General features: G+C 46.6%; 4 protein-coding genes across 4 annotated transcripts; all 4 read left to right on the top strand.

Moving 5' to 3' along the window:
- Positions 1–227: 227 nt before the first annotated feature.
- Positions 228–1965, top strand: RhiXN_01023 (F-box-like protein; the record flags this gene model as incomplete). Its single annotated transcript, XM_043320842.1, has 2 exons — positions 228–319; positions 384–1965. 2 exons carry the CDS (start codon positions 228–230, stop codon positions 1963–1965), a joined length of 1674 nt encoding a protein of 557 aa, XP_043179854.1.
- Positions 1966–3861: 1896 nt separating this feature from the next.
- RhiXN_01022 (cytochrome P450 family protein) lies at positions 3862–5904 on the top strand (the record flags this gene model as incomplete). Its single annotated transcript, XM_043320841.1, has 11 exons — positions 3862–4072; positions 4135–4267; positions 4327–4426; positions 4486–4574; positions 4633–4781; positions 4839–4942; positions 4996–5094; positions 5155–5193; positions 5248–5479; positions 5535–5703; positions 5757–5904. The coding sequence occupies 11 exons, from the start codon at positions 3862–3864 to the stop codon at positions 5902–5904; spliced, it is 1473 nt and encodes a 490-aa protein (XP_043179853.1).
- Positions 5905–6681: 777 nt separating this feature from the next.
- Positions 6682–11003, top strand: RhiXN_01021 (vacuolar protein-sorting-associated protein 39; the record flags this gene model as incomplete). Its single annotated transcript, XM_043320840.1, has 18 exons — positions 6682–6781; positions 6830–6967; positions 7017–7093; positions 7141–7243; positions 7294–7517; positions 7569–7860; positions 7920–8416; positions 8469–8703; positions 8884–8897; positions 9147–9343; positions 9400–9550; positions 9606–9728; positions 9780–9876; positions 9928–10136; positions 10202–10449; positions 10502–10568; positions 10630–10764; positions 10815–11003. The coding sequence occupies 18 exons, from the start codon at positions 6682–6684 to the stop codon at positions 11001–11003; spliced, it is 3096 nt and encodes a 1031-aa protein (XP_043179852.1).
- Positions 11004–11321: 318 nt separating this feature from the next.
- Positions 11322–13757, top strand: RhiXN_01020 (uncharacterized protein; the record flags this gene model as incomplete). The annotated part of the gene is made up of 3 exons (XM_043320839.1): positions 11322–11365; positions 11427–11800; positions 11857–13757. The coding sequence occupies 3 exons, from the start codon at positions 11322–11324 to the stop codon at positions 13755–13757; spliced, it is 2319 nt and encodes a 772-aa protein (XP_043179851.1).
- Between the last annotated feature and the right edge of the window lie 169 nt (positions 13758–13926).

The following is a 13926-nucleotide window of genomic DNA, read 5'->3' as shown; positions in this document are numbered from 1 at the left end:
TTGTGCTTGGTATATAACTCAACAAGCAGCACATTCACGAGGTCTTTATCTTCTCAGTCCATCTTCCCACCCATTCTCCGTGGCCCTTCACCAAGTCTGAGACGTTTCCGCTAATCAGCACACAATCGGGTACCGCAGTTGAAGTCTTCTATCGCCTATATATCTACGCCCAATTGACAACTCGACTCTGAAACCAAGCTCGACTCGTCCTTCGAATAAATTCGACAATGTGTAACGAAAAAAAGAAGCTGGAGCGGCAACGTCTGCTCGATGCGTTAATGCAAACTTTACGTCACGACGGATGCTGCCCCAAGAGCGCGTGAGTCATTGAACTGATTTCGCGGCTTAGACATGAACCTCTAACTGATCTACTTTAGTGACAGATCCTCCGACCTGAAGATGTTAGGGCAACGAGAGGAAGAGCTCTTACAGGTCGAAGAAATGATCAAGCGTGAACTGTGCAAAGTCCGCATGCATCGGAACGAGCTTGTATCCATCAATACCCTACCCGCTGAATTATTGGGCTTCATCTTCAACCTGGTCGTTAATAGCGCACCCAAGAGTTTCGAATCGGCCGTTCAAAAGTGGCCATTTGCAGATTCACTACCTCAGTTGGACGTCAGCGGGCCAGCAGCTCGATCCCTTGACCATGATTTTAACTACGCGATGACCCTCTCCAGTGTCTGCAAGCGTTGGCGGGAGGTTAGTATCGCTTCGGCAAGGCTTTGGTCGACCATCTATCCCAGCAGATCCAAACTTGTTCCTATGTTGATCGACCGGTCCAAAGAGGCCGGATTTGATGTCGTATTGATCGCCAGGCAGGATGCTTCACATGCATCCAAATTTCCTGCCACAGCCACCAAAGCCTCTATTCCATATTGGCCTGAACCACTTACAAATTATCTGCGCCAGTTGATTGTGCAGCTCGACGAACGCCAGATGAACCAATGGGCAGCTACCCTGGCTAACTCTACGGCTCCCCACCTTGAAACTTTATGCATCTCGGTCACCCGCCATGCAAACGTTGTTCAATCCGAACCACTTTTCAACGGTGTTACCCCTCGACTGCGTTCGTTGACACTCTCTGGCTTTGTTGTCCCTTGGGACTCTGACATCTTTGCAAACTTGCATGATCTCACACTTAGACAACACAAGACCATACACAGGCCAACAATGCACGAATTCCTTGCGTTACTTGCCCGTAGTCCGGGCCTCCGTCGCCTCGCTCTGGAACTTTCTGGCCCACAGCCGCCTCCTGCCGATTTCGAGCATACGGCCAAGAATATTGATCTTTCTAAACTCGCGAACGTCGTTTTACATGATATACCACCTCACGTTGTTGCGCTTCTCGTACATCACACTACGTTCCCCTCCTCTACACAGCTTTCGATCTCACACGGCCCTCACACTTTACACGCGGTCGACACACACGTTCTATCCATGTTCACCCGCTTCCGTACGCCACTTTTACGAGCACGCGAGATGCGGCTCTTACCCTGGAATATCGGCACAGACAAACCGGGTGCCGCATATACTTCTGGTCGGGGGTTACTTGAGATGCACGTGCATCCCGACCTGGCGCGCGTCAAGGACGTGGTAGATGGCATTTTACGCACTCCGCTTCGTTACGTCCACACTCTGGTTATGGAAAACTTATCGATTTCTGATCCCGCCCTGGTCGTGGCATTACTCCGACATATGCACATGGTCGAAAAGCTTTCCATCATCGATTGTGCGTTTGATGCGGTGGTCGTCCGAGCTCTCGTCAGCGAGGGCTTGTTACCCGATCTGCATGAGCTGACACTCTCGGGCCACGAGGTCGGCGAGACAGATATTCGCGAGCTGATAGACTCTCGCAAGTCTAATCCGTCTAATTTGCGGTACATCTCCGTGAGCAACTGTGCCAGTTTGTCACGAGGCTTTGTCGAATGGGTTGAATCGGGAGCTTGGCATATTGCTGCTTAGTGGCGATTACTGGTTTAGGAAATATGTTTGCTTGTTCATATCTCTCTGCTATGGGTTTATGATACCGTACGCCTGGGTTTATAGACTGGATTTTTGAATCATCAACAGTGTAATTCAATCTACATAAATCTAATTCGTATTCATATTCTTTTCAACTTGGTCTGGCTGCATGAGAAACAAAGTGCCACAGGGGAGACGGTTCGGGTAAATGTTTCATTTCATTTGGGCCCCAAAAGCAGCTTTGAGGTAGCGCGCATATCGTGCCTGCCGAAACGACGAGCGTATAGTTCAAATGCAGGTGTTGTTTTTCGGATTTGTAGCTACCGGCTATTATTACACCGGAGCGCTGCAAAAGGGGGTCCCCCATACCAAGGTGGTCTTCTGTAATTGATGTTCAACACGATGTGATCGGGATGAGCAGGGAACGGAACATCAAAGATATGCATTTAGCTGGATAAATCCGATGTAACTGGTTATCAAACAACTGTAAGCGATAGATATATTGGCCGAGAAGAGCGATACATTGAAATGAAGAAGTGCTCCACAAGGTTATTTCCGAACCCGTATGCGAGAGGGGTCCAATATAATTCCATGCATATATGCGGTGTTGAATATACGCTCGCAGAATTATCTAAAACATCGGCACCACTACTATCGCTTTACTCCATTCATTGAAATTGAATGCTAATTATGGTTGTTTATAGATCCAAAATATACATGAATGTCACAGTGTATACCATCGACTGCGTATTGGCAATTAGGCTGGCATATGCACGGTGATACATCTCAAACTATATGCATTAGCATATTGCTGAAAGCGTAAAATTGATCCAAATCAATTGATGATTCATATTACCAGAAAGTGATACCTCTATGTTGCTCAATACTCGAGCCTTTCGGATGCTATGAAATATATTTAGACAGAAATGCCAATGATGTGACATAACTGCAAAGGATGATATTGCACATAATGATCTTCAAGTCTGTTAGGTTAGCATGGCCAAGCTACAAGTCTACGAAACCACATATTCGTTTAGAGTGGGATGAGAAACTACAGGTGAAGAGAGCTCATAGTATAAATAGTGTGGAAATTATTCGACAGCCCCGTTCAATCCCTGGTTTGACTTGTGTTTTCATGTTAGTTATATGCCTCATCAGTCGGAGAAAATGCGGGATGAAAAAGGCTGGGACAGTTATGCCCCCCCTGAATAAACAGGCTCTTGGTCAACTCTCATACGGATACGAACACAAGGAAAAACTGTTTAGGTGAGCTAGAGAGAGTCCACATCGGTCAAACACCCGGTCTGTTTGATTTGGGATTAGAGAAAGTCTGTGGAAACCCGGTGTCTGGAACGTTCTAATGGTGGAACAGTACGTACCAGTGGTCATGATGTCACCGGCACCTTCGACAGCCATCAGATACTTGTTGTATTTTGGGGTATGGGGGTCTTTTTCTGAGTGGATCACATGTTGTATTCATCTACTAGAACCACCCGGAATCTATGTGTGGATGGACCGTGAGATCGTCCAACGTGATCAAGCCCTAACCCCACTCTAGTTCAAGTCCCCTGTTTGCCTGCAAATGCCTAATATGGGGCTCATAACTGGGCTCCTATCGCATGGAGGGATTCTTTCGGCGAGTGTCGATAATATTTATACCAAGGAGTGAAATTATGCGGTCATTGCTGGCCGAAGCCGACCTCCCCCCCCTTCCAAGAGCCATCGAGGCAATTTCAACTGCTCTCATAGTTGCTTCTATAAATAGGCCTAATTCCCGAGCCTTTGTAAAATTTAGATCAGAAATCTTAAGCTTACTACCTTATCGCTATTTCGACGATGTAAGCGAAATCTACACATTATTACACGGATTATATTAACGTTGTGCCTATGCATGAGATGTTTCCAGCCGGGATGTCATTTACTGCTACAGATATCGTTGTTTCTGTGACCACCCTGGTTTGCTTTACCATTCTCTACAAAGAAAGCCAGAAAAAATCGCTCTCGCTACCCCCAGGCCCTCACCGATGGCCAGTTATTGGAAGTCTTCTTTCTATGCCAAGTGACAATAATATGAGGGAGACATTTGCTGAGTGGAAGCGAAAGTACGGTACGTGGAATCCAATGTAAAATAGAGGCATTCCCATAGACATACCACCTTGTTGGACATAGGCGACGTTGTATACGCCCGAGTGTTGGGTCAGGATATAGTTTTATTAAACTCTAGGGAGGCAGCACTCGAGCTACTCGAGCGTCGGTCATCTAAATATAGTGACCGTCCTCGTCTTGTGATGGCTAGTGAACTGTTAGTTGATTTGTTACGTATATGCATGGGACCTGCAGGGACGCTGATACAGCCAACAGAGTTGGCTGGGGTGATTGTCTCGCAATCATGAGATATGGGGAGCGGCATAAGCGTATGAGGAAGCTCTTTCATGAAGGTCTGAGCCCCAAAGCGATAGAGGTCCGTTCATTCCGGAGATTTGTTAATGGATGTTGCTGATAGGGTGTAACGACTGTCAGAAACTAGGGCATATGATTGAAGATGAGATGTCTAGGTTTGCCCGAAAGTTGCTCGAGACCCCGGAAGATTTATACAGGCATACACGCTAGTAAGGGTGATAATACTCCCTGCGGTACAATTCACTCAACTTAGAGCGGAATAAACAGTGCAACGAACGCAACAGTACTCAAAGTTACGTATGGCTACAGCGTCAAGGATAAATGCGACCCCATTCTTACCAAGGCAGAAGAAGCGATTAATATGTTTTCTTATGTTACGCTTCCTGGAATGTGGCTTGTTGACTACTTTCCTATTTGTAAGCACATGTGTTACTTTCATTTGAAAATTCGCTTATCCTGAGTCGAATGAACAGTGAAATATTTACCATGGGCACCTTTCAAATCTAAAGCTCGAGAATGGAAGAAGCTTGTACAAGAGTGTGTTGATATGCCCGCGGACTTCACAACCGAGCAAATGGTGAGTAACATTTCAGCCTCCTATAACTTGATGTCAAACGGTCTCTGGAATAGGTCCAAGGAAAATGCGAACCTTGCCTGATCTCCAAATGGTTCGAGCAAGCAGATGAACAGCCAGGGGGAAAGACAAGCGAAGCCGATCACTTTATCAGGGTATGTCTCACGCCATTAGCTTTCGTCGGGCTAGTCAAATGAATGATTCATCGACTCTAGTGGACGGGGACGTCGATATATGGGGCGGCGACAGATACGGTACGTGTTATTTTTGAATCATAATGTAGCTTGCACTAACAGGTTTGTAAACAGACTGTCTCGTCTATACAAACATTCTTCCTTGCAATGATTTATTCCCCAGAGGCTCAGAAGGCGGCGCAAACTGAAATTGACCACATCATTGGGAATAACCGTTTACCCAAATTAAGTGACCGAGACTCACTGCCGTATGTGGAGGCTGTGTACAAGGAAGTTCTTAGATGGCAACCAGTTGCTCCTTTTGCGATACCACACACACTTGAAGCGGATGATGATATGTATCATGGTAATGTTTGGGAGCATTGAATACACCGATACGTACGCTCAATCTATTATTCTAGGGATGCGCATACCTGGAGGCTGTGTACTTGTTCCAAACATATGGGGAATGTCTAGGGACCCAACTGTTTACCAGGACCCAGAGACGTTCAAGCCGGAGCGTTTCATGAGTACCGTTACCCACGAAGCAGAGCTTGACAGTCAGAGCTTTATTTTTGGCTTTGGTAGGAGGTGTGTGCTTCACATTTGTTTGTACTATATTGCTCACAAAGCTCGGCGGGTAGGCGCTGTCCTGGAATACATCTCGCACAATCAACTCTTTGGCTGGCTATCGCTACAGTGCTGGCTGTTTATGACATTACCCCCGTCCTGGACACTGATGGAAGGCCTGTTATGCCGAGCTTGAAGTATTCTCAATCATCTATAAGGTAGGTTAAAATGACCCTAAAACATATACCACGACGAGTGGGTTCACTTACGTGTATGGATTCGTAGTGCCCCAAACCCCTTTCAATGCACAATCACACCAAGGACATCAAGGACAGAAAAGATCATCCAGGACTCAGCAATTGAGGCTTAGTTATTCTCGAACTTGATGAGGAGCTGCGGGAGTGAGTTACCATAAACACACAGCTTTATACAAATCAATCCGGAACGTAATACCCGGGCTTCAACACTATTAATCATTCCAGAGAGTTTCGGTTGTGTCTATTATCTACTTAAGAATTAATCATAGCTTATAAGGAAACATGAGCCCCCCTATGTGATTCGGTGCCCGTTGATTGTTGTCCCTGTGTCTTCGCCTTTCATAAAGGGGCTACTGCCCCTCTGAGCCTTCTCAGTGGGCCTGCATATCTAGTGTCATTAAAAGTTAACATTTAATATGAAAAATCATTCCGGTGTTCGTGGATAAACTTGCTTAAGCTCAAGGAACCTGATTGCCACTGCCTGTGTAATTACCCACCAATAAATGCAATACCGATCACCCTCCCCCCCCTGGGATCGCGACGGCAATAATAAACACAGATTTCCACCAAGCTCCTGTGTGCTTTCTGATGATGATTGAATCTCGTATATTCTTGATATCACCAGAGTATAGATGTGATGGTGAAATCTAATTGGGGTTTGCGTGGCTAGATCCTTCTGGCAGGCACCAATATAGCTATGCCACTGTTCATCGGCTATCACGTGCACATAGCTTCACCGACCATGGCGGCTATTGACCCACTGGAGGTTCCGCCTTTCCAACTTCAGTCTTTATTAAAAGATATTAATCCACATGTGGGAGATCTCTTGGATTTGGGTCAAAGTAAGGTATATTGGGGGATTTTTATTTCTTTATATCTAACATTGGCAGATCGGGAGCCACCTACACCCACTGTGAGCAGCCCGCTCGACCTCTTTGCGAGGGTTTCGAACTCCGCGATTGGAAAGTCAGCTGCAAGACCTCCCCAGCCTCAAGTTCAGGTTAATGTTCGATGTGCACAGGCTTTGGGTATGTCATATAGATTTATATCGCGATTTGTGTGCAACTTGGATTCCAGGCCGGGATATATATGTGGGAAATTCGGATGGCACACTAGTGAGATATTCGTTACAAGATCAAGGTTCTTCAAGAGACGTATGTGTCGGATGATCTCTTTTCGTTATGCACCTGACGAGAATCAGAGGGATTTGTATCAAGTAACTGCTCGACAAATATTGGCCGGCCGTAGACCGATCGATCAAATCGCATTAATCCCATGTATCGCAAGGCTTATCGTCTTTTCGGGTGAGCACGAGCTTTGAAAGCCGTGCGCAGCCATTCCTAACTTTAGTCAGCTGGTACTCTGCACTTTTATACGCTGCCAGGAATCGAGCCGGTACCACAGGCACTCATTCAAAGCATGACACGAGTGCTGGCGTTTGCAGTTGACGAACAAGTCATGCGTCTTCCCCCACCCAACGAACAGGGTCCTCCAACCGTTGAGCCCGTCGGCATGTGCGTGTTCGTCCGCGGCCAGATTCGCATATTTACCTTAAGGGAACGGCTTATGCATATGAGGGTAACTATTTTATTTTTTTCCCCAAGCCATTTAACAATATACACTCTTTAGGACGTTCCTGTTCCATCTGGACTGACGGTGCCGCGTCGGTGGGGCTCTACACTATGCTGTGCCGACGCCGAAAACTACAACATACTTGGGTTGGATCAGCTTTTTTTCCTCCCTGTTATGCCGCTTCCAGGTCTAACAATCCCTGGAACTTTGCCTCGTATCATCCCTTCCGGCGATGGTGGATTCGTGGTCTTGCAGGCAAGTGGCGAGGGCAGCATTGCGGTCTTCCTTACTGCTGGTGGAGATCCAGGAGGAGCTTTGATAGAAATGCCTTGCTTTCCGATCGATATTGGTGGGTATTTTATGTTGATCCCGAGCATCATGATCGTAACGCAACTGATGTCATTACAGCCCTTGATCCTCCTCATTTTATTGCGCTCTTACCAAACAACACCATCGAAATCCACAATTATACTCAGCAACCCCCTAAAATTGTACAAGTAATACCCCGGCCTGAAGATTTTGCTCCACATGGGCTTTGTATGAGTGGTGGCTCAGGTTACCTTGTTTCCGCCGGCGAACGTGATTCCAAGCTGAGCACAATTCGGATTCCACTTACGTTGGATCATCCTGAGAGTAAAGTGGAATCTCAATCCGACGAAAACGTTCCAGAGGGTCAGCCCGGTTCCGGTCTCACGCCTCCTCCAACGCCTGCGCCTCCTTCGAAAGATCGCGCTCCAACAAGCTATGCAAGGTCGAGAATTCTTCTAACATCAAACAATGCTGTGCAGTCACTTGTTCCTACAACGCTGTTGTCACAGGCCGAGAGCTTATTAGGAGCGGGTCGTGAAAAGGATATCGTTCGTCTACTGGATATCGTGAGGAAGAAGACGGGTGATGAATACCAGGTGAGATTTATGTTAGGCTCACGTCTGACATTAATTTCACGTGCGATTGAAGGACGTCCAAATACGCTATATTTATACCCAACTTGGTTATGCAAAACTCTGTGAAACTCATTTCGAAGAGGCTGGGAACTATTTCTTCAGAGCAGAAATGGACGCACGTGCTTTAATTCGGCTGTTCCCTGATTTATGCGAAGGGCTACCCGAATACAACAACCCGGAAGAAACTATACCCATATTCAAAGGTTTAGAGGAAACTGTACGCGATATGAAAAGTGTCGAAGAAATCGGTAAGCTTAATGCCAGCTTCGATTTTAGTGTCTTTATTTTATTTTGCTTCGCTCGTTATTCTATCTTCCCACTCATCCAACTGGAGTACTTTCTTAATTAAAACCTCATTACTCTCCAAACTCGCTCACGCATTCATCCGTTGGAACCGTGCTCATGACAACTCTCTGGCCGCTAACCAGTTGACTTGAACTTAGTGCGTAACTATTCCCCGCATCTGGGAGAGAGGGAAGAACCTCTTGTGACATTAAGGGATATCCTTATTGGAAACTCTCGTGATATGCTTCGAGCATTTCTACACAAAACGAGAAATCGAAGACGGTATGGAGGACCACAGGCAAGGCGGATGCATGAAGACGGTAGTGCATGGAAGGCAGGTCCAAAAAATCTATGTCATTCACATTACGAATATTCAATGATACCATAACTATTATTCGCTATACAGGCTGTCGATACAGTATTAGCACGATTGTTCGCTGAATCAGGGGAAACTACCGAGTTACTTGATCTGATCAAGGACTCAACGCTATTAACTATTGGCGCAATTGAACCAGCCCTTGTGAAACACCGACAGTTCCAGGCACTCGTCACGCTCTGTGCTAAAGTTGGCGATGAGGCCCACCTAATTAGTGTTCTAGCTAAGTGCGTTGTACCTTTTTGGTTCTGACCATATATTCTCAAACACTTGTCGCTTGCAGACTTCATGATGGCCAATATATGGACGCAGCGGCGGGAGTAAAAGAGCCCTTTGAGCAAGCTATTAAAATTCTTAACCGAACTCAAGACGTTGCGCTAGTACACAATTATGGTATCTGGGTATTGAAGCATGACCCTGCTCTTGGCCTCAAGGTGTGTACTATTGAGCTGTTTGATGGTGCATAACGTTGAGTTGTCCTCATAACAGATTTTCACTTCTCGCACCATACCTAAAATAGATGACGCAGCAGTGTTGGCCGACATGCAACCCATCAACGACCTCGCTGCTGGTCGATTCTTGGAGCATGTTGTATTGAATAAGCATAGTTCGGTAAGTTCGTCCTTCTGGGCACACAAGTACCTCCTTATATGCTGCATTCAGGATTCGAATCTACATAACCAACTGGCTGCACGATATTTGGACGAAGCGATCGTTACTCTTGAAAAGCCCGGTGTACAACCTCTATTTTCTGAAATATGTAAGAGGCCCTTTAGTTTTGACTATTTATCTAACCAAACCAACTTTACAGCCCAGGAATATGCAAAATTACCACCAAATCCCTTTCTCCTATACATCGCAAATAGTGACGCGATGCCTGGTGTCTTGGATATCCGAATAAAACTTGCTCTCTTCCTACAAGGATCCAGTTTGTACAACCCCCGGTCAATAAGGGAGAAACTTCAAAATTCGGGCATCAGCGAAATCTTTGCATATGAGAGGGCAATTATCGACGGAAAGGTATGTAATACCAAGTCGCGATTATGTTTGTCAATCAAGACGTTTAACATCTATTTACCTATTAGCTAGGGCATCATCGCAAGGCACTCACAATTCTCGTGCACGAGGTCCGCGATAGCGTATCTGCTGAGGCCTATTGTGCTCTTGGGGGAGTGGTCATTCCACCAAAGGTTGCCAATCTGGTCGGTGATCGCCGTGGAATGCAATCTCATGCTTGGTTAGTTGGTACGGGAGGCAGGCGTGCCGCTCCGGTAACCGAAGAAAAACGGCGGGAGCTCTTGAAAACTCTGATGGAAGTCTATACGCTTGGAGGGTATGTTTTGCAGCATATGATAATGCATGACTGCGATCTAACGACCCGAAAGAGAGGCCACAGCAATCCAAACAGCCCAATTACTTAACTCCCAGGCTCATAATTTTGATGCAGTTCAAGTATGTGAACCAACGCAGCTGACCGGACTTGATTAACTTTCCATCTCTTCATACTTATTAGGTTCTGGAAGCCATTCCTGATTCTTGGTCTCTCAGTGTTATTTCTTCCTTCTTAGAAAGATCACTTCGGCGAACAATGCACGACTCCAGGGAAGGCATGATATTAAAACATATAAGCGCAGGGCAGAACCTCATTGTAAGTATGATAGAAAATGATCATACACCACTTACTTCTTGTTGCCGCAGGTTATGGACAACGCAATGCAGGTCATTAAGGATGAAGGTTATGTAGTTGAGGAGGCTGATGATGACGACGGGGATAGCGACGCGGTCTTACGGCAAGATCCCCTCGATCTCGACGGTCCCAGTAGCCTTGTGTCTGAGGGTTTGAAGCGTAAAGAAGGCTGGAGTGAAGGCGACACCCCAATACTATGAAAGTCGATATATAAACTTATTCCTGATATACACCAACGCATACAAGCCATCTCATTATACGTTTGTCATTCGTAGTTTCTTGTAGCAAGCAACGGACCTATAGATCATGTCTTTAAATATCCCAGCCAAGGCTAGCAATCCGACATTTTACAACTTGGATCAACAACTGTACTACTCATTGCGGAATTAATCATATCATGGGCATCAGTATCTATGATGGACTGAGAGATGGTTGTAGTAGTCATTTGGGTTGTGTATTTAGTTCGTTTAGGTCTGAGCGGCAATTGTCGTACGAAACCTGAATAGGGGCTCGGTGTGATGTTTCTGTGCAACCACCACAACCCTCAAATCAATTTTCAGAGGTGAGTTTCCGCTATTTTAAGATGTCCAAAATTTACTCAATACTGCATCCCATGATATCAGAGGGTTCGACGCTATGTCATCCACTTCGGCTCGGGTATGCCCATACTCTATGGTTTCCTATGATGAACACGATGAGGCAATCGTGCGACTTCTTGCCATGCCTGTCACAGATCAAATTATCCATTATGTTGCGTGCAAGCTTACGGGTGCTGTTAATACTCTAGGGAATCGCCATCTGCCAACGCCTCCGGTGACTCCTATTCGAGGCAAATTCGCTTTGAACAGTGCTCCTTGTTCTCCTGAGTGCGAATTTCCTCCGCTTGAGATATTCCTCAAGGACTTGGTGGCACGTTCGCACATTCATACAGCGTCAGTATTGGGCAGTATGATTTACTTGAAGAGGATAACGAAGTGCCTCCAATCGGGTAACATGAGTACGTAGTCGTACGCTTATATGCCTGAAGTCAATCTCATCCTCAACCCGGTTTAGAGCATGGCCCTGAAACGCCTTACCGGCTGGCTGTGGCATTATTTACAGTAGCAAGTAAATACAGTCATGATGTCTCTCCTTCGACAGCACATTGGGCAGGGTACACAGCAGCGGCTCTTGGTATTTCGTCACTCGTAGAATCGACATCTCACCATCGTTCACGTAGTTCTAAAATATCCAAAGAGAAAGCGCAATGCATTCAACCGGCCGAATCAGCCTCACTTGGATATCTGTTTGGACCAGACGCGACTGCTGCACTGGAGCGAGATGTCTTGTTTCTCTTGGATTTCAATATGCGCTTCGACGAAGAAGATCTACGCGACTGCCTGAATGGTCTGAGTTCTCACGAGCGCGCAGAAGGACCGCTAAAGCGACTCCGACTAGGCCAGGGACGGCCAAAGCCCTGGCCGATGGAAAGGTATTCTCTGTCGGTCAAATCAAGCTCCGCACCTAGGAGTACTGTCAAATCTGGCGGTGGGGTGGCCGAAGGTTCGAGAAAGGCCTTTATACCGTCACCTATCACCCTTGGATATCAGAAAAATACTTCACTTGCATCTCCCCCATGTACCCCTGTTCGTGGAGTGCTAGACAAAGAACACACCATAGAGAAGAGCTTTCCCGCTACAAATAGCTCAAAACTCAACCAAAGGGCCAGGCCTTTGCTAGAAGTGAATACGAGTCCTCAAGCCGCATGGATTAACTCGCATTTTCTTGGACCGTTACATCACACTCCATACCCACAACTCAACCCTGATATGAATGCCAGTTACTTATCAAGGCTAATAGATAGATCCGAGCTTAAGAGCACGATCGCCCCAATTGGTGTACCCTCTGCTCCGCCTTCAACACCAATCGCGGGCGTCAAGTCACTTCCTTTTATTTACGGCGGGGATATCACCAGTCCAGAGCTTTCGTCGCTTGTAGTGGATACTCTTGTTGCTGCTCCGGATAAGGATTCACCGTGGACGCGCGGCCAAGTTGGAGAAACCCTTCGCGAAACAATGGCTCACCAAGCTCGGCAGCTCGCCTCTTTGTCCAGGAAGGAGAATCGGGATATTACATTGCTCAACACGCCTTCGTTTGTCCCAATATTCGGCTCTGGACTGCTATACAAGCAAGATGCGGGACAGTCATCTATCGAGCCGGCACGGATGGCCAAGCTAACAATTTCAGACCTCCGATGGTACTATGCGCTGAAACGGCCGATTCCAACCGACATGTTGGATGGAGAGCTCACCAGGGATCTAAAGGCTGAGTTACTAAGGCTTGGAATTCCCGTGTCTCAAGAGAGCCATGATGGAATATCTATTGACACAACTGTAGAGAGAAGCCATCCAGTCGCACTTGCTCTTGGATCATCCGCACCATCATCATCACCAGCTCACGTCCGTCCAATTCTCAAGGCCACGCTCGATAAACGCATATACTGTCACGTCCGAGGACGACACTACAAGGCGGTTATAGATTCTGGACCGGCTGACCTTTTGAACACCCGCTGGGATAAGAAATTGCAAGCCGAGCTGGAAGCAAAGGGACTGAATGAGTGCGAGCAACAATTCAAGACCACCGCGCCCCTTCGATTGGGCAAAAACAAGGACACGATCAATCGACGGATCAGGCACATCGACGAGCGTTTGCCCCTGGAGGGCGAGAAATCTGCTCGACGAGCTGCAATTGGCGAAAGCATGGTAGACCGAACTGTGGCAGAGCTCCCGGATTCAAGGCTCGATCAAAAGTATTGTCATGTCGACCGAATGGCTGGGCTTCAAGAATCAGACACTGGGGTTAGTTTTGTCCCGGCCCCTGGGAAGGTTTCGGTAAAGGAGCCGGAAAACATTGGGTGGTTAAGTAGGCTGTTGGGCGGGTCCCATAGCAGGTGTAGCGACTTGACCAAGGACTAAGCGTCGTCAACATTCCATACCATTTAGATTTTGAGCATGTATTATTATTGTATTATTCCGAACATTATGAATATACCTACAGACAAATTGGTTGAATTTCGGCCCGAGGGCGTGTGTGATTCGTAAATACTGTACAAGCGACTTAAGGAATTGTAACTATCGCTTAGAC

The sequence above is a fragment of the Rhizoctonia solani genome, chromosome 4, assembly GCF_016906535.1.
Source record: "Rhizoctonia solani chromosome 4, complete sequence".
Taxonomy (NCBI): domain Eukaryota; kingdom Fungi; phylum Basidiomycota; class Agaricomycetes; order Cantharellales; family Ceratobasidiaceae; genus Rhizoctonia; species Rhizoctonia solani.
This window is presented reverse-complemented; position numbering and strand designations above follow the sequence as displayed.